This window comes from Ochotona curzoniae, unplaced genomic scaffold, assembly GCF_017591425.1.
Source record: "Ochotona curzoniae isolate NIBS_2020 unplaced genomic scaffold, NIBS_Ocur_1.0 contig_2754, whole genome shotgun sequence".
NCBI lineage: Eukaryota > Metazoa > Chordata > Mammalia > Lagomorpha > Ochotonidae > Ochotona > Ochotona curzoniae.
Window position 1 is genome coordinate 4,779,958 of NW_024465582.1, and position 25,450 is coordinate 4,805,407.

At 40.8% G+C, this 25,450-nt stretch overlaps 1 protein-coding gene across 5 annotated transcripts in view; it reads right to left on the bottom strand.

The window, feature by feature from the left end:
* CTNND2 (catenin delta 2) overlaps positions 1-25,450 on the bottom strand; it is a 661,272-nt gene that overhangs the window by 320,222 nt on the left and 315,600 nt on the right. For all 5 annotated transcript variants that reach the window (XM_040977415.1, XM_040977414.1, XM_040977418.1 and 2 more), the window contains 2 exons: positions 1,626-1,660; positions 1,159-1,275 (listed from right to left, as the gene is read on the bottom strand). In XM_040977415.1, coding sequence (XP_040833349.1) covers positions 1,159-1,275; positions 1,626-1,660 — 152 coding nt within the window. The remainder of the gene's footprint in view (positions 1-1,158; positions 1,276-1,625; positions 1,661-25,450) is intronic.

The window sequence follows — 25,450 nt, forward strand, 5'->3', positions numbered from 1 at the left end:
TCATCAGAAGCATCTCTATAAAACATTACATAGCAATTAAAAAATTTTTATTATTCCATGATACAGTTCCATAGGCTCTAGAATGTCCATTCTGTCTGTACTGCAATTTTTAAAGAATTATTTACTTTCACTGAAATAGAAATTTTACAGAGAGCAGGAGAGACAGAGAAAAATCACCTGCCCTCTGGTTCACTCCCCACATTGCTACAATGGCCTGAGCTGAGCCAATCCAAAGCCAGGAACCAGGAGTTTTTCTGGGTTTCCCACATGGGTGCAGGGTTCCAAGGCTTTGACCAATCTCCACTGCTTTCCCAGGCCAAAAGCAGGGAGCTGAATGGAAGTGGAGTAGCCAGTACCTGAACTGGCACCCATAACGGACCCCAGTAAGGGAGTCCTGAAGGGAGAAGATTAGCCAATTGAGCCATTGTAGTAGACCCTACTACAAATTTTGATGTCTGTTCTTTATAGTGGAAAATTCAGTTTGTTATTGTAGATAAAAATGACATTCTTGACTTACCCCTCTGTAGTAACTGTTTCTGCCTCATTATACTCCCATTCTTTTTCTGTATGTTCCATTTGTTATAGGTTGTCCTTTCTCCTAAACTTATCATCAATCATGTTACTCTGCTAGTAACAAAAGATGAGCTATCCGATCATGCCCCCTTTTTTGCCAGACACACCATTCTTTCTCTACATTTGTTTCAAACACCATAATCATTGCAGCTACAACTGCCCCTAGAAGAGAAACATATTTAATGATTCCTAGGGGAAAATATGAATGGGATGTAGGCATTGCAGGCCACAGTTTAACGTGCCGCATCATAAAGCTGGCCCTTACACATCATTTGAAAGCAAGTATCATGTTGACTGAACAGACATGTGATACACTGGTAAATTACACTGGCCTTGGTTCTGGAAAAAGTATCAGACACTTGGTGAAAAACACCAGTATATCAAGATATTAACTACTTTCTTAAGAGAGTTCATCATCTAATCTGAGTGAGCAGGTAAGGTCTGAAGAAGATAGAGTAAAAGTGTAGTGAAATGGACAAAGCAAGTTAAAAATATCCTGAAGCCCTAATTAAACATGACACAAGACATTGATTATATTGGCAGAATATTTTAACTCTCTTAATGTGTCATAGCCATTTAACTCACTTTCACTTGTCGAATAATCCTGTGGGTCCAAAATTCCCGATTCCTGCAAGGATCTAATACAGGAGTCCACCAGCTCAAGGCCTGTTGTAAGTTCATCTTCGATGTCTTTTTGACCATCTGCAATAAAATATTTTAAATTAACAAATACAGTCATGATTTGTTAACTTTAAAGCTTTGGATGATCGTTTAGCAATCAAAATTATTCTAACTAAATATATTAAGTCTCTGAAGTTTTTATTAGATATCACATGGGGACTTTTCACAATCAAGCATTAAAGCCAGGTCAATTCCATGTGTCCTTGCATGTAAAGTTACTCAAGAACTTACTCTCCATAAATGAGGAGCTCTCTGATCAGCATCATTTGACTCTCACCCTGTATCATGTTTTCCCATTCAATGTGATAAGTCTTCCTGAGCAATCATCAGTGGAGATACACGCACGTGTTCATCAAGAAGCTATACTTTACCTTGTGATTGCCAATGAAACTGCTCTTCTGCTGAACTGTAAAAAAGAGAATACACAGACATAATGTTGATTAGAAGACATAGGATCCTACACGATAAGACAGAAAAGCACATTAGAGTGGTAAGGCTGGTCACCCAGCACTTCCTGTAATATTTCACGGAGAAACGGACCCCCACTGGGATATAATCCCACTGAACAGCCACTTGATCCAATGGTGTTCCTGTAGCATAAATGGACACTCTTCTGTAATTTTCAGGATATCATCTCATTTTCACAAAATCCAACCCATTAAACTTTTCCTTACAATAGCTTCTATCTATATGCAGTCTTCAATTATCCTTAATGTATAAATCTGAATTGAAAAATTAAATTATTTTAGTATCAGCTGATATTAGATACAAAATGATCACTTATGGGATGATCTAGACCGAAAGGTTTGTTCATACACATGATAATCAGACATGGCAGAGAGTGGATGTAAGATTCATTATGCATGGAATATATAAATACATATAATGCTTAAGCATGGTCAACTAATTCACTTCGTGTGCGAACCCTGCCTGTATGCTCCTTTTTATATGCCAATAGTTGGTGAGAAATCTAGAGGCCAATCATTGACAGCCATCATTTTGAGAATGATTTTTGTACTTATTTCAGTAGCTCTTTTACTCTGATCAAGCAGCTTCTATGAATGGCTCATCAGTTTCTCAACAGTAAGTAGATTTAGGATCTTTAATCCAACCCTTGGAGGTAGCTTCTGAATACATTTACAAGGAGAAGAGAGGGAATTCTGGTAGAAATCAATGTTCAGAAAAGCCATGATTGATGTAAATGAATGCAAAAGTAGTCCCTTAAGAGACAGACACCTCTTACGGCATGCCTTGCTCTTGGGTTGATCCACACCCACCCACTGGAAAATGGTTTTATGCAACGATGAGAGCTATAGACAGAATTGATACATGAAATGATAACATTATAAATTCAGCCCAATGCAACTCTTTCTTGTATCAAAAAGATGTGACATTATTTTAGGTTATTTCAAGACACAAAATTTAACCCTTACAATACAAATATAATATTATAATAGCATTGTAAGATTTTAGAACTTGCAGGACAAATTGACTCCGTTTAGATTTAAACTGTTGACTTTAGATTCATCATAAAATTCAAGATTCTCCATGATGAGTCAGGACCACAGACATTCTGGTTATTTTAATCATTTAAGAGTGACATTAGTCATTATTTTTAAAAGATGCAACTACCAGAATTCAAGTGTTTGAAAATCAGTTCCATTGGCCATCTGTAAAAGTTGATTAAGAACTCAGGAATGTCCATTCTAGGTAACTCCAAATGCTTCCTTGAGTTAGGATCACCCATCACGCTTCCTAAACATGTGTGTGAGGCCCCAGAACACCATAGGATGTGAAAGATCATGAATTAGGCTGGGACTCTACCTCACAAAAAAAGCTTCTCTGGCAATCCTTATGTATTTCTTATTTTTTAAAAAATTAGTTACTATTTTTTAATCAGTGATCATTAAGGATTCTCAGCATCAATCTAACTTTCTTCTGTATTTTAAAGCTCAAGGTTGTACACTATTTGAAGTATCACATTCCGTGGATCTGAAATACTTGCCTAATTGCCTTGGGTTGAAATGGTGATTCCATGTCCACAGTAAAACCCTAAAATCTGTGAATGCTAACTTCTTTGAAAAAAGCATTTCAGAAGTTGTTGTAATCAGATGAATGTTCTTCAGATAAATCAACCTGGTTTATCTAGCTGGATCTTAAGTTCAAAGATAAATATTCTAATGTGAAACAAAAGTAGAGATGCACAGGCTTTGAGAAAGCCACGGAGAGGCAGAAGCTGAGACTTCAGGAATTCAGATGCAAGCCAAGGAGTGTGCCTGAAGCAGGTAGATTCCAGGGAGGTCATGAAAACACCCCCCTCCCTCCAGAGCCTTCTAGAGATCATGGCCTGCTGACACCTTGACATTGAACTTCTGCTCTCCAAAGCAGTGATAGCCCAAATTTCTGTTGTGCAAGGCCAATTGTGTTCACTGGTTATGACGGACCCAGGTACGGATAAGTGTTTTTCTGATATAATACAGAGTTCTAATGTTACATGCCTCAGGATTTCCTTCCATCTCTATCCTGCTATGTTTCTTTACCAGAACAACCATTGAATAAACCATGATTGTATGCCAGGGCCTTGCTAATCCAAAGCAACTATAAATCTGCATTTTTTAATAGATGGAAAAGAACAAACTCAGTGATGATCCCTACTTGACCATGCAAGAGACTAAAAAGGAACTAAGTAGATATTTAAACTCTTCCGTCTTACTGCAAAGTTCAAACTTTTTGATATATAATCAAAAGTCTGATGAGGAATTAAGTTACCTACCATTCAAAGCAGAAGGGGTGAGAGCCAATGAAAGCCATTCCCAGGATTCACCCAAGTTCTCCTTTCTTCTCCCTCCAGGCACAGCTAAGACCAAGCCATCCAGTGAAAAACCATGAGAGCAGATGGAAAGTACTACTTCCCATGCGAGTATGAGCCATGCTCTCCCTCCAGCCCTGTAGTGTAATGGCTCACTGCATAGCCACATGGGATGCAGACATGAGCCAACCCACAGAAAACAGAATACAGTAAGAAAGCAAGCACTGTGCTGAAACTGACAGTGAATAAACTGCACGCTGACCAATTCAGAAATTTCCATTATTGGTGCTCTGAAGGCACTTCCAGCTGTTTGTCTTCCATTCCCATAGGCCAGAGGCAGAAGACCAAGTCCTGTCCAATGTTAATAACAACAAGACCATGTCAGAAGTTCTCTTCAGCCACTGAAGTTTGTCTGCTAACCTACAGTGCTGGGTGGTTTGCTGTGCACGACTACAAATTACGCTATTACAATTTATTTATGTGTTTGTTCACTTCCTTCAAGAGTATTTCAATTTTATGATGTGAAAGAAATAAGAGAAAAGCCCTTTTGTTATGATTAAAATAAAAATACATTGGTAGTGAGAAACCACCAGCCTTAAGAGGCACCTTCCCATGGGCAGACAAAAGGCACTCATCAGGTCAACACGCTCCCTAGTTCTGCTAGCAGTCAAAAGCATGAAAAGCATGGCTGGTCACAGAGAATACTGCTGGTCTAGATCGGATTCCTTTAACTGCACACTTTCTCTACGAAGGGAGTCTACACAACCACAGTTTATATGTCTGAGTCCCTTCTTTAGAAAATGCTCCAAAGAAGATAGTTTTTGAAAACACAAATGATTTATTTATTCAACAAGCTTCTGACTGAGATGCTTTCATATCAGATATGTAGGATGACCTGCAGTGAACCTGCTCTGAATCACATAATTCAATTTGCTATCATACAAAAATCATTTGTGAAGCTGTTGTAACTCACTTGTATGCTCAGTTTCAGGAAATAGTGTTTGATGTCATTGTTGAAATGTTATTTCTCAAAATACAAATCTCTAAATATTAAAATTAGGAAAGCTGTGGTTTGATGTAGTTCAGTTCATACCAATGTAAACACACTGATGCGTGAGTTCCCCAATCCAGGGGCCACGAGAAACATGACCAACGACAAAGACCAGATTAACACTTAACCTTTGAACAGGTGTGAGCACCAATGATGGCAGGCCTTGAAAAGCAGCACATTACAGACCCTGATAATTAATGCCCAGCTCTAATGCTGCACTAGGTAAGGTTGTGATTTAAGGTACAGGGTTAAATTTCAGGACAAAGCTTTTGAGAGCAGTAACGTGTCTTCAATCTGCTGATAGTAGTAAGGAGTGTCTAGGGAGTTTCCCTTGATGCCTCAGGTCAGAAAGTAGCAGGACCAGGGTAGTGAGCTTGACCTTCTGGTTCTTGAGTTCACTGTTCTAGTTATAGATTTGATTGCATTGAAATTAAATTCCTACATGACTGAAAAAAATCAGTCTCGGTATAAACAAATTTGAAAACTAACCCATATTATGTGATACATAAACTTAAGATTATTTTCTAGGATACAAAGGTAGATTCCATAAATCAATAAGATGGCAATTTAAAAATCAAATACAAGAGAAGCCAACAAATAGGTATATATGCTAGTGTTGAGGGGGGAAGCTAAAAATAAACCTAGAATATATAACCCCCTAGTTCTGTTAAAATAACTGGAGGTGGGAGCCAGGGTGATGGCACAGCAAGCCAATCTTCCTCTTGTAATGTTGGCATCCCATATGGGCACTGGCTTGTGTCCTAGCTGCTCCACTTCCCATCCTGTTCCCTGCGCCATGGCCTGGGAAAGCAACAGAGGATGTTGCAAGTCCTCAGGTTCCTGCATCCACATGCAAGATCTGGAGGAAGTGCCTCACTCCCAACTTTGGGTCGGCTCAGCCCTGGCCATTGTGGCCAGCTGGAGAGTGAAGCATCAGATGGAAGATCTTTCTCTGTCTCTCCCTCATTCTCTATACCTCTGACTTTCAAGTGAAAATAAATAAATCTGTAAAGAATTGTAAGAATAACCTTAAAAACAGCTTATCTACTTAACCTCAAATAACCTGAAAGCCTGATGGTCGTAAGTATCAAGGAAGAGAGGAAGAAGCGAATGAAAGAAACATTTGGGTAGGCTGTGAGGCAACATCTTGTCCATAGAGCTGTGCAATTACCCAGCAATTCTGCTTCCAGACAGACACTCTAGGGTAAGCCTTCTACCTGTGCCCAGCACACTTGTACAAAGCTGATTTCACTAGTGGCAAAACAATGACATAGCCTAAGTGTCCAGAAATAGGTAATGAATAAATGTAACAACACAAATACATGCTATATGTGACATACAAACAAAACCAATACCATTTGGCACCAAAATAAGTTATTCTTACAAATGTTGCTCTCAAAAATAGAACATGTGGCAAAAAATGCAAGTTGCTGATAAGTATGCATTGCAAGTACTCTGGTACTTTCTAAATCATACAGCAAATATCGAGCAATAAACAAATGCACACACTGCACCACATGTATGGGGTGGGGAGCAACGTGAACTTAAAAGATGGCAAATTGGTGATAGCTGTAGTTTGTGAGGAGGGAAGACAAAAGTGAGCCCGGGGAGGTGAAAAAGAGAATTTCATTTTATCTCTAATTCACCTGCATTTATTAAGACGAAGTATTATCACTAATAGTAAAACATCTTCAGTATTTGGAACAGGATGCAAATCCAGGACTTTTGTAAGACGGAATACACTTCCCTGAATGCTTTTGCAAGGCCTTCTGATTCCATTCTCTGTAATATTCTGAACACTGTGAAATCATTCAGAGTTGAAACATAAACAATACCATCCAATTCTGAAATACACAGATACAAATAAAAACAGAGGAAAATAGCATTTAGATGCATTATATTTTTTTTCTCCATTTCACACGTGAGAAAGATGACAGCAGCATTTTCTCAATGTTTCAAGTGTGATACAGGCTGACAATTTTAAAGTAATTCCCAGTAACTTTTCATTTTTTCAGGCATGAATTGGGTGGAAGCGTGGGCAGTAGCTTATACCAAGGAATCACCTTCTAGTTTCCTGAGAAGTCATTGTCTTCCCCATCATTTCCAGCATAACAGTGTCTTCATCCACTCAAATACTGTGCAATGTAACAGATCCAGTAAAACAGTGTCAATCTGTCGCGAGTTCAGCTTTGCTTTAAGGTACTGTCCTCCACCAGCTGGGGTTGCTACCAACCCTGTTTCTCCAAGGACTTCTGTGGGACTCATTTGCATTTCACTCGCTGCCTTGTGGCTCCCTCATGCCTGTCTTTGATTTCCCAAATGAATGTTACAGTATCTGTAGTCCACGATGAAAACATCCTTCTTAGATCCCGTATCATTTTGCAGTAACTATGTCTATCAAACTATAATTTTAGATATCCACAGATATTCTCACCTGGCTATAGGGGATACTTACAGCATCAAAGATCACCTCTGCTAGGAGCTCTGGATTTGCTGAGTCTGGAGTCCAGCTCAGATACTTCAGCTCCGGAAAATTTTGGACAAGTTATTTACCTTTCTATGGAAAACACACTGAGAATAACACAACTTACTTTGGGTCAGGCGACTCCTTCGAGGAGCTTGGCATGCCCCGTGGAAGTAGGAAGCTGCTCTCGACGGTACTTCCTATGGGGCACGGCTCATGAATTGTCATTGATTATGAGCGATACAATCAATCATTACACATAATCATGAATTCATGGCTAAATATGGTGTACTCTCATCTGTTTCAGCCCCAAGAGTATGCCACACGGGTGGGCAGGTGAGAACAGGAGAAGGTGTGGGGGCCTGGGAAGAGTGTACAGGAATACTCAGGCATGTTGGAGCCTGCACAAACCAGTCCCATAGAGAACAGAAACCTGAGCCATCATGGCTAGTCACAGACACGGAGAGACACGCAGTGCAGGGTCTGCAGGACCACGCAACTGTGGAGTGTGCAGGATGCAGTTTCACAGCCTGGGGGTTGCTGCCTGAAGAGGGGCGGCCAAGGCACTGCTGAGGACATGGGCCATTCAGTCATAAAGCCTCAGTTCCCTCACTGGTAAAATGGCAGCAATGGCAACATTACTGTATGTGTGTGTGTGTGTGTGTGTGTGTGTGTGTGTGTGTGTGCGTGTGTGTGTGTGTATGCAGAAGTGAAACTGCAGAATACCCATAGACTAGTTCCAGGGACATAGGAAGCTGTGCCCTGCTTGCCACACCCAATGTGAGCTGTCGCTATCACAGGCAGAAGCAAGTGACCACGTGCAGAGCTGAGGGCAGTCTGTAGGTCAGTCCCAGTGGACCCAATCTCCACCTGTGTGGAACCCAGTGCTTACTGCCAAACACATACGTACTGGTCTGCAGACGTTAACATTGTCTACCTTTCTCCCCCACGCTGAAATGAGAAAGAAACCAGGCCGCCTGTGGCTTCCAGAGCAAGCCGATCTGCACGGAAAGCCTAGATTATCCAACCAGCCCTGAATCAGATGCCTCTTTGGCAGCCACTGCCTTTTTTTTTTTTTTTTACCATCACGAAAGCCATAATGACAATGGCTTCTTTTCAAAACCGTGGGAGAAGCTATATCAGACTCAAATTGCTATTATTAATTTCTTTTTAGTTGAAGGCGGAGAAAATTGATATGCCTAAGTGAATTTTGTTGGCGCTGGCAATTGACAAATTATCCAGGCAACATATATGGCAGTGGCTTCCACAGCCTAGCCTGCATTGATCACAGAACACCACACTACAGCACTGACACGCTGCGGACACGGTCAGCTAGGATCAAACAGGGGAGAGTGATACTGGGTACATGCCCAGCTAGGGCTAAACAGGGGAGCATGCACATAAACCCAGTTTTGTCCTAATTCCTTCAAAATCATAAAGAAGTAGCCCGAGGCTCAAACACTCCCAATGTGCAGCCTTCACAAAAGTGTAGCTTTTACTATGGATACAAGGGACATCTTATATGCAAAATTCAATACTCTAAGTCGCAACAATGATATATTATAAAGAATGAAATTCTTATGTTGTGCTCCCCCTCCAAAGTTTCCTGGGAAATTTCTCATGCAGTGGCATGAGTATCCATTTTCAAACACTTCAGACCAGCACACAAGACCTTTACAGTAGCTGCAGCAACAGTTCTGAATACGAATCACATTAGGAAACAGTGTCCTGATGCCTTTGCCAGTGGGGATTCTATAAATTAGAATGTAGTAAGTTGCAGTTCCAGATGACCAGAGGTCTTGCTCATTCTCTGACTGGTAGATCTTGAAAAACACGTGTAAGTATTTTTGAAGCTATCGTACTACATTAGCTGTGTAGTTCGTGTGGTAAAACACACACTGCTGCCTTGTACTGAGTTGCAGTCATCATTGTCTGGGGAGCTGTTCACTGTAGCTCATGGTCACAGGCATGGTTAGCTTGCACACTTGGTTCCCTGAGTTGGAGATGCACGGAGAAACCAATGTGCCATGCATTCAGCAGGAGAAGAGTAGTTAGCATGTTTGTTGGCAGAGGGTGCCACCTGTATCAAGGTCCTTGGGTCTTCCAAGTTTAAGGGTTCTGCATAAAATTAGTCATGGTATTTACATAAGATATTAACACTGGGGACTGGTGCAATGGCTCAACTTGGTTAATCATCCACCTGCAATGCTGGCATCCTGAATGGGTGCCTGTTCAGGTCCTGGCTACTCCACTTCCCATCCAGCTCCCTGCTTATGGCCTCCTGGTTCCTGGTTTCAGATGACTCAGCTCCAGCCCTTGCAGCCACTTGGAGAGTGAACCAGTGGATGGAAGATATATCTCACTCTTTCTTGCTGCAAATCTCATATATATATATATCTCAACATCTTTTAATATGTAAATATGTATGAGTATATTTGCATATAATATACATACATATTTTAAAGATGTTACTCTTGGGTTAAATACATATATTTATTTTATATATATTTGATAAGTATATATAATAAATGTATATATTTGGGTTATATATATATATATATATATATATATATATTTTTTTTTTTTTTAGGATGTTACTATTGTGTGGAACTGGATAGCACTACCAGAGATCATCCTGTGTTGTGTACTGCTTATGTTTTTTAAAAGATTTATTTGTTATTATTGCAAAGTCAGATACACAGAGAGGAGGAGAAACAGAGAGGAAGATCTTCCATCTGATGTTTCACTCCCCAGGTGACTGCAACAGCCAGAGCTGCACCGATCTGAAGCCAGGAGCCTGGAGGTTCTTCTGGGTCTCCCATGCGAGTACAAGGTCCCTGACCGCTTTCACATTGAGAGAGCAGGATGGGAAGGGGGCTGCCGGTATTAGAACCTGTGCCCACATGGGATCCTGGTGTGTTCAAGGAGAGGACTTCAGCCACTAAGACACCATGCCGGACTCTATTTTTCATGTTTGTAATTTGAGTTAACCTAGAATTATTTAGAAATAAAATAAAATGTGCGGAGTATGATTTAGCATCACATCTCATTTCCTTTTTCCTGAACTGGTTATCCTACTTGCAATTACTACGCCATTATTTTCATGCAAAAGCCGAACTAGAGTTAAGATAAAATTGGGAGCAATAAACAGAGAGAAAAAAAAAGGCAGAAACAGATATGGAAGAAAGGAAAAATTTTACAAGACAACAAAAGGCAGTGCTCACTTTTGAGGATCTTTTTGCCCTTCATCCCTCTCAGCCAGAGCCCGCTAACCCTGCCATGCTGCATGTTTTCAGCCTTGTGCTGTGAATGAATGAGGCATCCTAACACAACAACCACCCCGTTCCTTCCAACCGCAGGAAGGCACTGTGCTTGCTCTGCTTACTGAAGGACACTCAGCCATCCTGCCCATCAGGATTCTACACTCATTTCCAGGCTATGTTGCTTTGGAAAAGACTAAAGATGATATTTTGGCTTACAGTGCTGGAGCAGAGTGTAAGCCTTTATAAATGCGGTGTGAGTCCAGGGGACTTCTCACAGAACCCCTGGGCTCACTGGAAGCCTCTCTGTGGAAGTCACACTGTCCCTGGCAGATCTGCTTCTGCTCGCTTTGCTGATCCACAGGGGAACTGCGGCAGAGCCAGCCTGCTCCGAGGCCTTGCCACTCACTCTCCCCTTTCCCAGAAACGGGCCTCTGGTCACATCTGTCTTGTCACTTTCCAGCTTCATTTCAGTGAAAAAATAAATTACACATTCAACACTGACTTCACCTCCAAAACTCCGCATGTGGGTCTGCTTCCTACCCTCTCCAAGCACACGCAGCCAGATGGAGGCTGAAGTTCTTTCAAGAAAGGATGCATGTTCACATGTGAAGTCTCACTAATCAACCGTACTACAAGTCCAATTTAAAAGCCATGCATTCAAATAACCATTAATTGTCCTAAGATAGTAAAAGCACATAAACCCTATGAACTATCCTTGAACATGCATATCTCGAAGCCCACTCCCTCTCGTGGTCTTGGTTGGAGCTTTGGCTTTCCTCCTGGTTGGTACAGGAAGAATTCTGCACCTGTTGAGTGAGTACCTCTTTCCACTGGCAGAGGTTCTCTCCTTGTCCAACCTTTAGTTAGGCTCTTCTGAGTTCTCCTCAATTATTCTGACTCCCATGTTCTTCAAGGTGGAGTGATCCTAGAAAGAATCCTGACATTACCAGTTCAATAGAACCGTAATCCTCCTTGACCATCTAATTGGGCTTCTCATCCTCACCACTCCAACTACCGGGTGATATGTAACCCTGTTTGGTGACTTCAGCAAAGAACCCTGGCGGACCTCTTGAGACAGAATCCTGGCCTTACTCCTGTCTTCTCCCTCAGTCATTTTTCATTTGTGGTGCCCTACCCTGCTGTTTCGCTATCAATTCTTACCTTTTCTTCATGCCTTAAGAGGTAAGCTCAATGTATTTCCCCTGCTTTAAAATCCCACTGGAGTAGCCCAGCTGAACTAAATCTGCCTTCCATTCTTTAATGTGTTGCTGGATAACGTCTTCCCTCACACCGTCACAGACACCGCAGGGTGCCCGCAGGAACCCGAGGTTCCTCCCTTGGAGCTGACATGGCATCCTTAGGCTGGCCCTGTGGGATGAGCTGTGCTCATGCAGAACCCTCGGTTCAGAAGGCCTCCTGTGTGCCCTCATACTCTGCCATTGCTCCCAAAATTGACTGGTTCTTGGAACTAGTGTTTTACAAGTGAGATCACAGAGCATGCACGCAAAAGAGCTGGGAATGCAACAGCCTGCTCTCTGTGCCTTGCTGCCTCATTCACAGGTAGCGCCTGCAGTGCCCTGCTAGACCTGTAATGTGCTGGAATATGTTGAGGACCAAGTAGGCAGGAGGGTTGACAGTTCCAAAAACCATACTTCCTCCGAACAGAACTTGCTCTGAATGAAGAAGGCAAGATCTAAGAAAGTCAGATGATGCAGGAGTCTTCTCATCACCTTTCTTCTTTCCCACCATGTCTGCCAGAAGCCAAGAAAAGGTGACTTGGAAGAGAAAAACTGAGGCAATCAGAGTTCCCTTTCTTTTCCGCCCCTACTTAGCAGTCAGTAAGAGATTGCCGGTGGAATATGTGCATAGTAGAAGTTAAAAGAAAATAGTTGAGGCAGCTTTGGGCAGTGTTTCCACTCTTCCGGAACGAATCAAATACATATGCATATCAGAGCTATGAAATAGGAACTGTATAATTTCAGTGATTCTGCACATAAGTTAAATGCTCTGATATTTGCATTTAAATCTGGCATGACACAACATGAAGATGGGTAACAAAATCCATGCTAATAATTTAAATTTTTAATTTTTCCTTGCTTGGAGTTTCATTATATAGTGAGTTAAAAACACCATAGCAAGTCAAGAGAAACACCCGGGAAGACTGTAATTTTAGCACTGTTCCTGGCATGTTGTGATTCTTTTAACCCAGGTCTCACAGTTTCAGTTTATACTGGACATTGTGAATTATGTGATCCGGATCTCCTCCGATGGCCACTGTGAGAATTAAATGATAATGTGTGTCTGCACCAGGCACAAATAGGATGCTAACCAATCTTGCCTTGCTTCTGCCCAGCTTCTCCCCGCCCAATCACTTCTCTGCTTCATTCATCTCTGCACCTCTGAACCCGGCAACCCGGAGTGGAAATCTGAGCACAGCAGTCCCTAGTTTGGAAGTCCTCGGTGGCTGCCCCTGTCTGTGGTCTCTGAGGACCCCATCCATTCACCTGGAGGGTCTGCACCCTCCAGACTCCATGGCAGCGTCACCGTGTTTCAAAATGTTATCTGCTGCCTGAGTGCACAAATAGCACCTCTCTTTGTACCCAGCAGCAGGATGTTCTTGAGACACACAATATGTTTATAGGACACATAAAACTCATTTCCAATGAAAGCCTCTACAATTAGCATAACAGAGGACTCTCCCTTAATATTCGGAGTACCCTTCATTAATTTTGCTGAATATTGTTTTCTTCAGCATTGCCCTGTCAAGTAAAGTAGCACCTACCATAAGGCAACACAGGTATATGCAAGTCATCGGTTGAGTAAATGTTTTGATTATTGTACAACCTCGTTTGGAACAAAAGCCTTCAGCAGTCATTCACAAACTGGTCAGGCCGCTTGGTCCTCACCCTTCCTAGTAAACACTTTAAGGTCATTTAGTATTTAACAGTGGGTCCTAGGAAGTTCCTTTACACAAACAATGAGCTCTTGGATTTTACATTGGCATATGTACATTTGCACCTGACCCAGACTGAAGAGGAAGTCTCAGCACACAAAATGACTCCCTAGGAGGCAGGTGACAGTATGATGCTGGCAGGCATAAAGAAAATCTAACTTTGTTGCACATCACTTAGTTGGATGTCACTGATTTACATTTAATCTCGTTTGCCTTTTGGTTGCTACATTATTTACATCCTGTAGAGTTAAGCTAACTAGTTGATATTTCCCCAATTAACCCAGTTAACTGCCATATTTCACTCACTCCTGCTAATCAAGCCATGATTCTTATTTATAATGTCCCATGATGTGTTCCCAATGGCTTCTAATTGAACTGGTCTGTGACGCGGTTAGCCTAGGAAAACACAGCAGAAGAGCTCTTATACCATTTCCTAACTTCTAAAGGCTAGTCCCTAGGGATCCACAGCTGTCCATGCCCTCCAGGATAGAATGGCTCCTCTCAGAAGCCAGCCCCTCCATTTGAAGTTTGGCCACTATGGGGGCATCATGCTGTGAGGAAGCCCAAGTTAGCCAGGTGGAGAGACAGAGAAACATAGAGGAGCGTGGAGGTGCCGGACATACAACTTCTTGCACCTACGTTCCAAGCATGGTCAGTGGAGTGGATGACTTCAAGAATGGCCCATGGGAAAGAAGAACTATCCAGGGAAGATTCTAGACTCATGGGATTCTGAGTAGCTAAAATGATAGCGTGAAAGCTCCAAGATAAGGGTGATTTGTTAAGGAGGAATGGTTAACTAAAACAATGTGCATGGCACAGAACTCTTCTTGCTAGTCATGGAAAATGACCTGTGATTGACTTGTCAATTTAAAAGCCATAAATCTGTCTCTAAATTGTATTTTTGAGACAAAGACACCTGCAGAGAGACAGGGTAAACATTTATCTGTTTGTTTCATTGCATCCTGAGTAAATTCATGATTTGTTTAATTCTTAAAAGAAATGCTGGATGCAAACTACATGTGCTCTTTAGCACAAGTTTCTTGCATTAAGATTTAAAAGCACTTAAGGCCTTCTGCCTGGAAAAAACTTAGAGCTAGTGTTAGAGGCACCCAAAATGTTAAAAGGTCTACATATTAGAAGTGGGTCGAGTAAGTCAAAAGCAACTTGAATTTAAAGTAAAAAGAAGTTTCTACAAATAACTTGGGCCACACTCTCAGGCTTAGGCTGTAAGAATCAGTGGGTCTTTTGCAGGCACTGATAAGAGTAAGAGCAAGAGCCCATTGTCCTCCACACCCAGGCTCAGGACATAGGTAAGGGTCAGTGGCCCTGATAAGGGTAAAATAGCCCCATGGTCTGTATTTCACAGATATGTTACCTATTGCTTTGCATCTGTAACCCCTTAGCTTAGAACAGTTTTGTCTTGTCATGATGAATAGAGACTTGAGGCATTTCGTGGGCTTTTAGTTGATTGGAGTGTTTCATATTTGGTTTAAAATGATTGGAGTGCTTTTCGTGGGCGCGGGCTCTGCTGTAACGGCCACACTGGCCTATAAGAATCTGGCTTGTCCCTAGCTCGGGGTCTTGCTTCATCCACCGGTCCTGTGTGTCCGTGTGAGGAGCTTGACCCTGGCTAGCCAGCTCAATAAACTCTGCTTGCTGATTGCATCCACGTCTGGTTCTTTGCTATTCAATGGAGGGGCGATTTTGGACCTTAACACTAGGAATGTAAATGACATATAATTGATAGCTGGGGACACACAAAGTGTTACAAGTTAGGATAAACAGAGCTGAGAAGCACAATCTCAAATGAGGTGAATGTCACCAGGGAAGACCTCTGGACAGAAATGTGTTTTGAGCCAGGTCTTGCAAGGAATGACAAGCTAAAATTAGACAGTAGAATTCAGAATGTTTCCACGAGAGCCCTGACAGGGCAGGTTTCTAATATGAGGTAAAGATGAAAGAAAAATAAAAATCAATAACTTATTTAAGTTCACTTAACATCTCCAGCCAACACCACGGTAGGGGGAGGTGGCTCTGCAGCAGCAACTTCAGCTTGTGAAATACTTCTTACCTTTCTGTGCTGGTGTGTCTGGAAGGGATGGAGCCACGAAGTGGCAACTTCCGCTGAGCAGTGATTTGGAGATCTCTCACAGGAAAATAGTTTTTGTGAGAATGTAAGCCAAATAAAATGACCAGCAAAATTTAAGAAAGAAATGAGGAACTGTAAGGGTTCTTTGCATGGGTTTTTTTTTGGACTTTTTGCAGTAATTCTGTAGGGTGTGTGTGTGTGTTTGCAACAGTAAATATGGTAATATTTAAAGCATCTCCAGAGACAAAGAGATTAAAATTTATGGTTCCAAAAATTTTACAGAACAGATGATTTTGGTAACTAGACAAATACCTACACAATGATCCAGAAGATTCCTATATATACAAGCTCTATTTCAGAGAAATAAAACACACAGATACACATGCGCAAAAAGACATAAACCGGAAATGATGTCATCAGCTTTGTTCGTAACTGCCTGACCTGCAAGGGGCTCAGACGCTCCTTGATGTGAGAGTGGACACACCATCTTCAGGGCATTTAAACACGGATGGCTCCAGGACAGTGGAAAGGGCAGCACTGCGGATTCCTGCCTCAGCATGGAGGAATCCAAAGGCTGCCTGCTCAGTCAGAGGAACCCTGAGTAAAGACGTGTTCGCTCTACTACGGAATTCTCGGACAGAGGAAACTAAGAGCAGTGGCTGCCTTTGGAGTGGCGGGTGGGGGTATGCAAGGCAGGGACATTGACTTCCCAGGGTGATGATGGGATAACACATCCTAACAGGATGAGGCACACATCATTATGTGTTTGTGAAAATCTACAGAATGGTGCCCTTGAGACGGGTACATTTCCTTTCACACAAATTGTAATTCAAAGGGAAAAAAGTCACTGAAAATATTTAACTCTATTTTTGGATAACAACATATTTAGGGGGATGTGCTGTGATGATGGTGGCTATGAAGCATGTCCATACATAAAAATGGAGCGTGTCTGTTTACAGAAATGGCCACGTGCACGGGTCCGCGATTGCAGCCAAACGCAGGCAGTGACCCCTTGGATCTTTCCTGTCCCGTTTTTTTTTTTTTTAACTTTTCTGTGTATTTAATTTTTTTCATAACTAAATGTTGGGGAAGAACTACTTCTGTGTTAACAATAAAGGAAAAGAATGAATGCTATATTACTAAAATGCACTGTGATTCTGCAAATTTTATTTGTAAAGTGCATATGATGTTCAGTTAGTACAATCAATCTTCTTAAAAGATGTGAAACTCACGGTAAAGGGCCCTTGTAGTTTGCATCTAGCATTTCTTTTAGGAATTAAAAAAAAATCTTCATTTCAAAAAAAGATTTTATTTTATTTTTGTATTGCAAAGTCAGATATACAGAGAGGAAGAGAGACAGAGAGGAAGATCTTCCATCCGATGATTCACTTCCCAAGTGAACCCAACAGCTGGAGGAGCACCGATCCAAAGTCAGGAGCCAGGAGCTTCTTCTGGGTCTCCCATCTGGGTGCAGGGTCCCCAGGCTTTGGGCCATCCTCGACTGCTTTCCCAGGCCGCAAGCAGGGAGTTGATGAGAAGCGGGGCAGCCTGGACACAAACCAGTGCTAATATGGAATCCTGGTGTGTGCAAGGAGCAGAACCACTACACTACCTAGCCAGGTGCAGTATATTCAATTTTATACCAACCAAGTCTTCTTTTGGAACCGGTTATATATCTGAAGGTTTTATGTCAAGCGGTCTTCTAGTTGAGGTTTTTATCACCTGTGGTTTGCAAAATCACTGACCATCAGATGCTCACATTTCTTGTTTGCTCGAGTGCTAATGGGGTTTTAGTGCTCGTGTATAGTGTCAGTACAAAATAGCATTTATGAATTTAACTAAGAGCAATGTTGCGAAACTGGAGCAGAGAAATAGAGTTATGTACCTGTGAGTATGGAAGCATCTGTGTGTAGACTCTTTCTCCAACAAGTTCCCTCATAGTAAGTGCTAACCCAGTGGGTGAACCAACCACTAGACAGTTCCTGTCATACAGGAGTTTCCACCAGTGGTGGGCTTGTGTAAACAGAACCAATGGGCAATGGATGGATGCAAGAGAAATTACATCACTATTAAAGCATTTCTAAAATTAGGTTTGCCCAAGGTGAACTCCTCACCTGGAGACAGGATGCTCTGCGAGTGACCGAGGGGGCGAGGGCAGCACAGTCTGCATCAGCTGTCCTGATTGTAGCAACTCCTTAAGGATGAGCAAGTCAAAGCCAGAGTTAGACACCTAAGGTCACTACTTCTAGGTTCAGCTTGACACTGGGCAACAGCCAGTATCAGATTACATTACTTACACCTAGAAATAAAGCCTTGTTCCTCAGTCAGCAGGAAACATGATATTTTCACCTGCAATGACTTCCTCCTGATCTAGAATGTTGCAGATTGTTCTGGTCAGTGCCTTTCTGAAGACGCTCACCACATTTTCCCACAGAATTGACTCATTCATTAAAAAAAGCAGCATTTGAAAAGCATCCATCCATTTATCTCCAATTAGGGGTTAGAACATTAGCTATTTTATTTAGAAAAATGGAATCTTAAAAACCTCACTCATCACATTACTGACAGTTTTAAAGTGACACAAATGACACTGATTGCTTTCAAGGTCTTTTAGTTTCCTTGCATTCCTCTTAGGAATTGAAAGACAGATAGGATGGAAATAACGGGAAGGATCACAGACCCTCAGTGACTTGACATCCTTGCATTTTATATATTAGTTAGTCACACTTCAAAATTAGCTTAGATCAGTATCTAGCCTGTCCAACTAAATCTAAGTATACTGGAAGCCAACATTTTAAAATTAGCTTCCACCTGTAAGCTTCATTTATAAGCACAAACTAGCAGTATAGACAGCCCCTAGAAACCAAATAATGCGCTTTGCAGTCAACACACTTCCCACTGAAGGGTAAAATTTACTGAATTATCATGATTATGTAGCTCAGCCTTATAAAGTCTGAGCCAACTGAACTGCCTACTCATGCTGTTGAGTTACTGAATCGCAGGAACCCTGCATATTCATGATAGCAAGGCTCAGTTCCTTGGGAGGAAATGAAGCAGGGCTTAAGGAGACACACGCCTGTGCCTTGGGACACTGTTTTCTGAGTGAGACCTAGGCCAGGGTTCCATTCATGCAGCACCACCTTTGTGTGCTGATTCACGCACAGCACTGTACCACCACCGGAGGGGAGCAGCACAGGTGGCACTGCTGCTCTCAAGGCACAGAGGGTTCAGAGGGCGAGCCAGCTTCTGCAGGCAGGAACAAGAGGGGCAGCATTGGGGGCGATTTCCTGTGAAGGTGGAAGCTGCAGGAGAAATAGTATGAGAATGAAAGAGTGAGGGAGGGTTGATGGGCAGCAGCGGGGGCGCTGTCAGAGGAAGGACTGGGGCAGTGAGCAAATGGGAATCTTGAGTTTCTATGGGATTGTGGACCTAACAGGGAGTTCTGAGACAGAAACAGCACCCTCTGCCACCAGTAAAGGAGGAAACTGAAGAAGAAATAAGAGATAAGAGTAACAAGGAGATAATTCTAGAAAGTAATTTAGGGTCAACTTATGGCAGTCAATACTTGGAAGTTAACTGTACAAAGACTTGGGTAATGCTAGAGATGTCTAGACACAGAACGGGATGATTGAAGTACCTTCACACAATGCCCAGGGGTGCTTCGGCCTCTTACAATAAATGGCACAACAAAATCAACTCGAGGTCGCTCTCTGTAGGCTTAGCAAGGCTGTGCTGTGGGATCTGGGGGTCGGGAGGAGGGGAACTGCAGTGACAAGAATCTCAACAAAACGGATGCTGCCAAGAGTCCTGGTTGGGAAGGAACATTAAGAGGAATTCAAAGGAAAACAGAAATAGCCAGCTGCTTATTTTTGGACTGGGTATTCAAAACCAGTAGGACAACATCTCTACCTTCAACAGACTTTCAGTACAATGAAGGCAATCCAATAACAAAAACACAACTACAATTGTAGACATTTCATTGTGTTTTTTTTCTTTTCATTTGCTCATTAATTCATCAAATACATATACATGTCCAAGATGTAGCAGAACCTCTTTGAGATGTGAGGATCCGATGATAAAGACACAGGGAGGTCCCACCATGAGGAGGGAATCAACATGGATGGATACAACAACTGTCCTATATGAATGACACCTGGTGTCAAAAAACCATACGGTCCTAGGTTAAAAATCTACCTCATTTCACCATCACATTTTGCAAACGTATGCCTTTATGTCGGTGCCATATTTGGAATTATGAGATTTAAATAACACAGGAAGAACATTACCAGGAAGCGCACAATGGCTCACCTTCATCCCACAGTGATGGGGAAAGGCCATGTGGGTAGTCTCACATGCTACATAAACACCTTAGCACTGCTGTCCCTCTTAGCCCCACTGAGATCAAATGATTCAGTCAGCATCTAGCAAAATATGATTTAGTCCTTTCCAAAAGATATGCCACAGCTGTAATTTTATAACATCATACAGCTCTACTTAGGGACTTAACTTGAGCATCTAATCGACATGTAATTCTTTCTCATTCTTTCCTCTTTCCCCCAGAGCAAGTCAACATAACTGTTAAAAAATGGTTCCATTTAAAACTTACACATGTTCAGGGTCTTAATACACCCTTGGATTACATTTCTAAATGCTGATTTTGATGTGGTTCCCAGCACTGCAGAGAGCATGTCTCTACAAAGCACGACACCGATCCACCCATGGCATTTACCTAGCAGAGACACCGGCCAGGTCAATCAAGAAACTTCAGCCCTGTGCCAACAGGAACAGGCGCCTCAAACCTCTGCAGCCAGCTCCAGCTCTCCATACTGTTCAACATGTGGGTCAGAATGGCTACTTGCCACAGTTACCACTGAATCAGCTGCTTCCACACAGGGGTCCTCTGGCAGTGGGGAACTCTGGAGCCTGGGGAGGGAGGGTGTCACAGGGACCTTCATGGTTGTCCAGGATGGGTGTTCAGCCCAGAAGCTAGCCAGGATTTCTGCGACTCCTTATTAGCCACGACAGGAAAATCAAACATTATTTATTCTCTAGTCCTTTAATTTCTAGCCAATGGGCTCCAAGAAAGGATCTGAGATAAATAAATGTGAATAGCTTCCATTCATAGTTAAAGTTATGGTCCAAACATGGATATATTTTTAAGAGAAAGAGGACAGGAAGTTATGGGTTCTGCTGGGAGAATGGAAACGGGCACCAGGCTAACCTCCTTACAAGTCAACCAAGTATTCCACTCCCGATATTCAAGCAGAAACATTGCATGATCACTGTCTGAGTGATTTCAGTTCATCTCTGCCTAGTTCTTTATTAACTTTAATGTATGTTAAATAAGGACTTCATAACAATTCTAGTTTATGCATGAACTTCCTTGTTCATGTAATCAAAATTCTCTGGGATCATGGTTTCACCTTATTTGACAAAGAAATTATGCATGCTTTCATTCTACTCAGACTCCGTTTCTAATTTCCTAGTCATCGGCTTTGCAGGGCTTTGAGTAGGATATGCCATGATCCTAACATGTGCGTTTCTCAAAACTATTTAATAAGACAGGCAATTTTGCTGTAGATTATTGGATTTTTTATTAAAAAGCTCTCTGCAAATAAAATGCACATTCTTACATATTTCGATTGGATGAAACAGACTGAGTATAGAGAAGTCCAAAATGAGAAAGATAGAGAAACAGTCCGGCATCCTAATTGAGAAGATCAAAGTAAAGTATGTTCTGATTTCCTGCTACTGTCTGAAAGTACTATACTGTAAGTGCCACAAAACACACACACCAACCAATAGCCAATGCCACATTGACACTAGCAGGAAATATGAACTTTTATATATTAATAAGGAAGGCACATGCTGGAAAAACGCAAGGTAGAAGCAGACATACTAGGGTCCAAAATTAAAATTTCAGATATCGCGAACAGAATAATTTTTGAAACTCTGTGATTTGTAGTACCATAAACTATAAATATTTTAGCTTTCATTTGCTGAGCTTAAATATAATCATGTAGAGGGAAAAATATATATTTGTTAACGTCTTACTACTTTTCAAGAAATACATAAACCCTTCAATATCCATACTTGCCAGAATGGCAGTTTTAGATTTAGAACAATGGATTTTTGTTAATAAAGAGCTAAAAACATAACCTATCATTATTAAATTGATTTTTTTAAAGGATGATAGTTTTACTCTGAGACAATGTTAAAAAAAATACTATGTCAGGACTGTGTTTGGTCATTAATTTTTGCTTGTTACTGAAACGCGTATCATAACACGAATGCCAAATAGACCACTGCTATTTTGAAATTTTTCTTACAGCTATGTTCCAGCTTCCAGTGCACATGCTTACTTGAGCAGCACTGATTTGAATGCAAAGCCTTGACATAAATGTAAAAATGGGTATAAAGGTAAGAGCATGCCATTTCATGATCATACTTGCACTTAAAAAAAATGAACAGTGTGCCAGCTCCCTGGAGGGGTGGAGAGCCTGTCTCAGGCCCTGGGAGCCCCCGGCAACAGCTGAGGATGCAAGTACCTCAAGTCACACTGTCTTCTCCCTTAATCATCACTTAATGTGACTATTAACAAGACATTTTTCCCAATACGTGCCTCCATTAGCAAAATCCTGGGCCCCAATTACCTTATGTTTTTTTTCATCTTTAAATATCTGACATAAAAATTGCACTGACAAATATGCCTGTGCGGTTTTCTGAGCTAGCTTTTTATCTCTCCAAACTTGTCAGAGATGACATTCTTTTATGTGCTTTTTCAATCCAGGATTTTTGTTTTGTTTTGCCTTTAAAACATATTAGTTTTAAATTGATTAATACATGTTTATGGAAAAACTTTGAAAATGCAAACATTGCAAAATCAAAATCAATAAAACCCACAAGTCAGTGATAATCATGAACTTGCCACAGCATTTTGTTTTACTGTTATCTATTAAAATATATTCATTGATTTTATTAGTCCACAAAAATAAAAATCATACTAGTTCATTTGCCATGTTCTGAAAGCTTTTGTCTACGTCTTTATCCCTTAAAAAATAATTTATAATGGCTACACTCTAGGTCATTAGATATATACCAGAACATTTTAAAGTTCCCTTCTTTTCTTTTTCATATATTCATTTTTTATCATGCAATTTATTTCTAATTTATTTTATTATGTATTCAATTAAATTATGTATGTTAGCATATATTATTAAGATAAACATTGTTGTAATAAAATTTTGTAAAACTGATACATTTCTTCAAATTTCTAGATGTGATATTGTTAGTACAATGAAACTATTTTGGTGTTCTTTCTAACCTTCAAAATTCCTTTGAAAAACATGCTGTTAACAGGTAACTTGGCAAGTTTAAGTGTATGACATAATAATGCTCTTTCAAGAAGTCTGAACTTAAATTATAAGTCAAGCACAACTTGAAATTCTCCAAAATTCTTATTTACACACATGTAAGATCGGTGAACCATATACCATATCAATGACAATGGGTAAAGGCACTCCACTCTTCAGGAAGTATACAAGAACTTTTCTTTTCATTATCTCCAATTCCCTCAACTATGAAGGCAACCCTCCCAAATGTTAGAAACTCTACATGCTTATATACAACTGACTTAATTTGTTTCCTTCTGGTCAAATTCAACTTAAATTAATAACACTGGACAACTGATTATTCAGCGTGTCCTTTTTATAAATTTTTTAATTTTTGTTATTCATGATACTGTTCCACAGGGTCAGGGATTTGCCCTTTCATCCGCCCCATTCCCCCGCCCCACCACTGTTTTCCCCTATATTATATGGCAATTCTTATAGAAGAACATTTGCCACAATTCCCTTAATTGTTAAATACTAATTATATAAAAGTAAAAAAAAAACTATCAATGCCATTTTTGCTTAACAAAACTCAATGTCACTTTGTTTCAATGAAGAGCCATCCATAAGATACCCCATGCCAGCCAGGTAACTTCAAAGATGGGAGTATTTATCTATGAGACAGGGATGCTCTATAGGCACCAGCCCTTCGGAACAGAATGTGGAAACAGCAAGTGTGTGTGTGTGGGGGGGGCTATGAAAAATCTCTTGTATATTAATATTTTTCTTTGATTTTTACACAGAGTTTATAGATAGATACACAGAGGTACAGGTACAAATATATACCTATATCTGATGAACTGACAAATTAGAATTCCTTGTGAATACATACAAGAGTTACCTAATTTTTTTACTGGTTTTTCCATAGTTCAGTTGCCTGAAAATACAACATTGCCACTGAATAAATAGGTCCATAAAATTAACTGTTAATGCTCATTAAAAACATATTATGAAATAACTTAAAAAATAATTTGTTCATTTACCCTTGATGGAAAAAAGAATTGGTCTGAGGCAATTTTGAGACTTCCTTACTGTGAGTAATGAAAAGGAAGTTTGGGGCAACATTCTCATTTCTAAAGATATTATGAAAACTCAACAGGTGAATTTAGAGTGATATGTAGACACTGTGGATTCTGGCTTCAAATTTAAATCACTTCTGAAATGTTAAAAAGAAAACTGCTTGGATCAGTGTGATTCTGAGAGGGTGATACACCCTCTCTGTGAGATTGCAGTCATGACATACACTCCATGAAGATATTCCAAGGGCATACCGGCTTACTTTGGCTTGTTACTACATGTAAACATAAAGAGAACTCACTGATATGACCCAGCAAAAACCAAAACCCAAACAAACAAACAAAACCATTGCTTTACTGGAACTAATCTATAACACAAGCCACTTACTTATGATAACAAATTCAGACTGATTCTTCTAACTTCTATTCCCAAATATGCAAATGAACACACAACATGACATTGACTAGCACTGCAAATAATGAAGAATATATACATACATATAGATACAGAGTGCAGAGGAAACAGTTCTCATTTGGAAACCACATAAGATCAGGTCTGAACTCGATCTGTGCTTTTCTTAATAGCATCACCTTGGACTTGAGCATTTCAGGTTTCCTCAAGATGACTTTACAATATCAGCCTTATTGAGTTGTTGTGACAAAAACATTAGTTTCCTTCCATTAAATCCATTTATTCCACATTGGCACCAACTATGGGATGGCTGCCTAACAAACGGCACAATTTCTTTTACACATATGGATAAAAAAGTGACAAATTACTCTTCACTATTTTGTAGCATGTCGACTTTGTTTAACTTCATCCAGAAACAATATTAGGTAGGAGCTAACTGGGCTTCCCTGGCGAGGACTTCTTATCAGAATCTAGGAAAATTAAGACACTTGGAAGTCAACAACAAACATTCAAGCAGCCACTGGACCTGCCATGTGGCGGGGTGGTTAAGTAATTCTGTGGCCTGCTGGGAAACGTGTCACTGGATCACTCTGGGGGTTGTTGGGGAGAACATGAAGGCGCTCCGCCTTCTGCATACTCTTACACCCCTAAAGATGTTGACAAGTATGTGATTTTCACCCATTAGTGCAGCTTAAGTGAGTCATGGGAAAAAAAACTGAGAGAAACTGTGCATCCTCTTGCACATAAA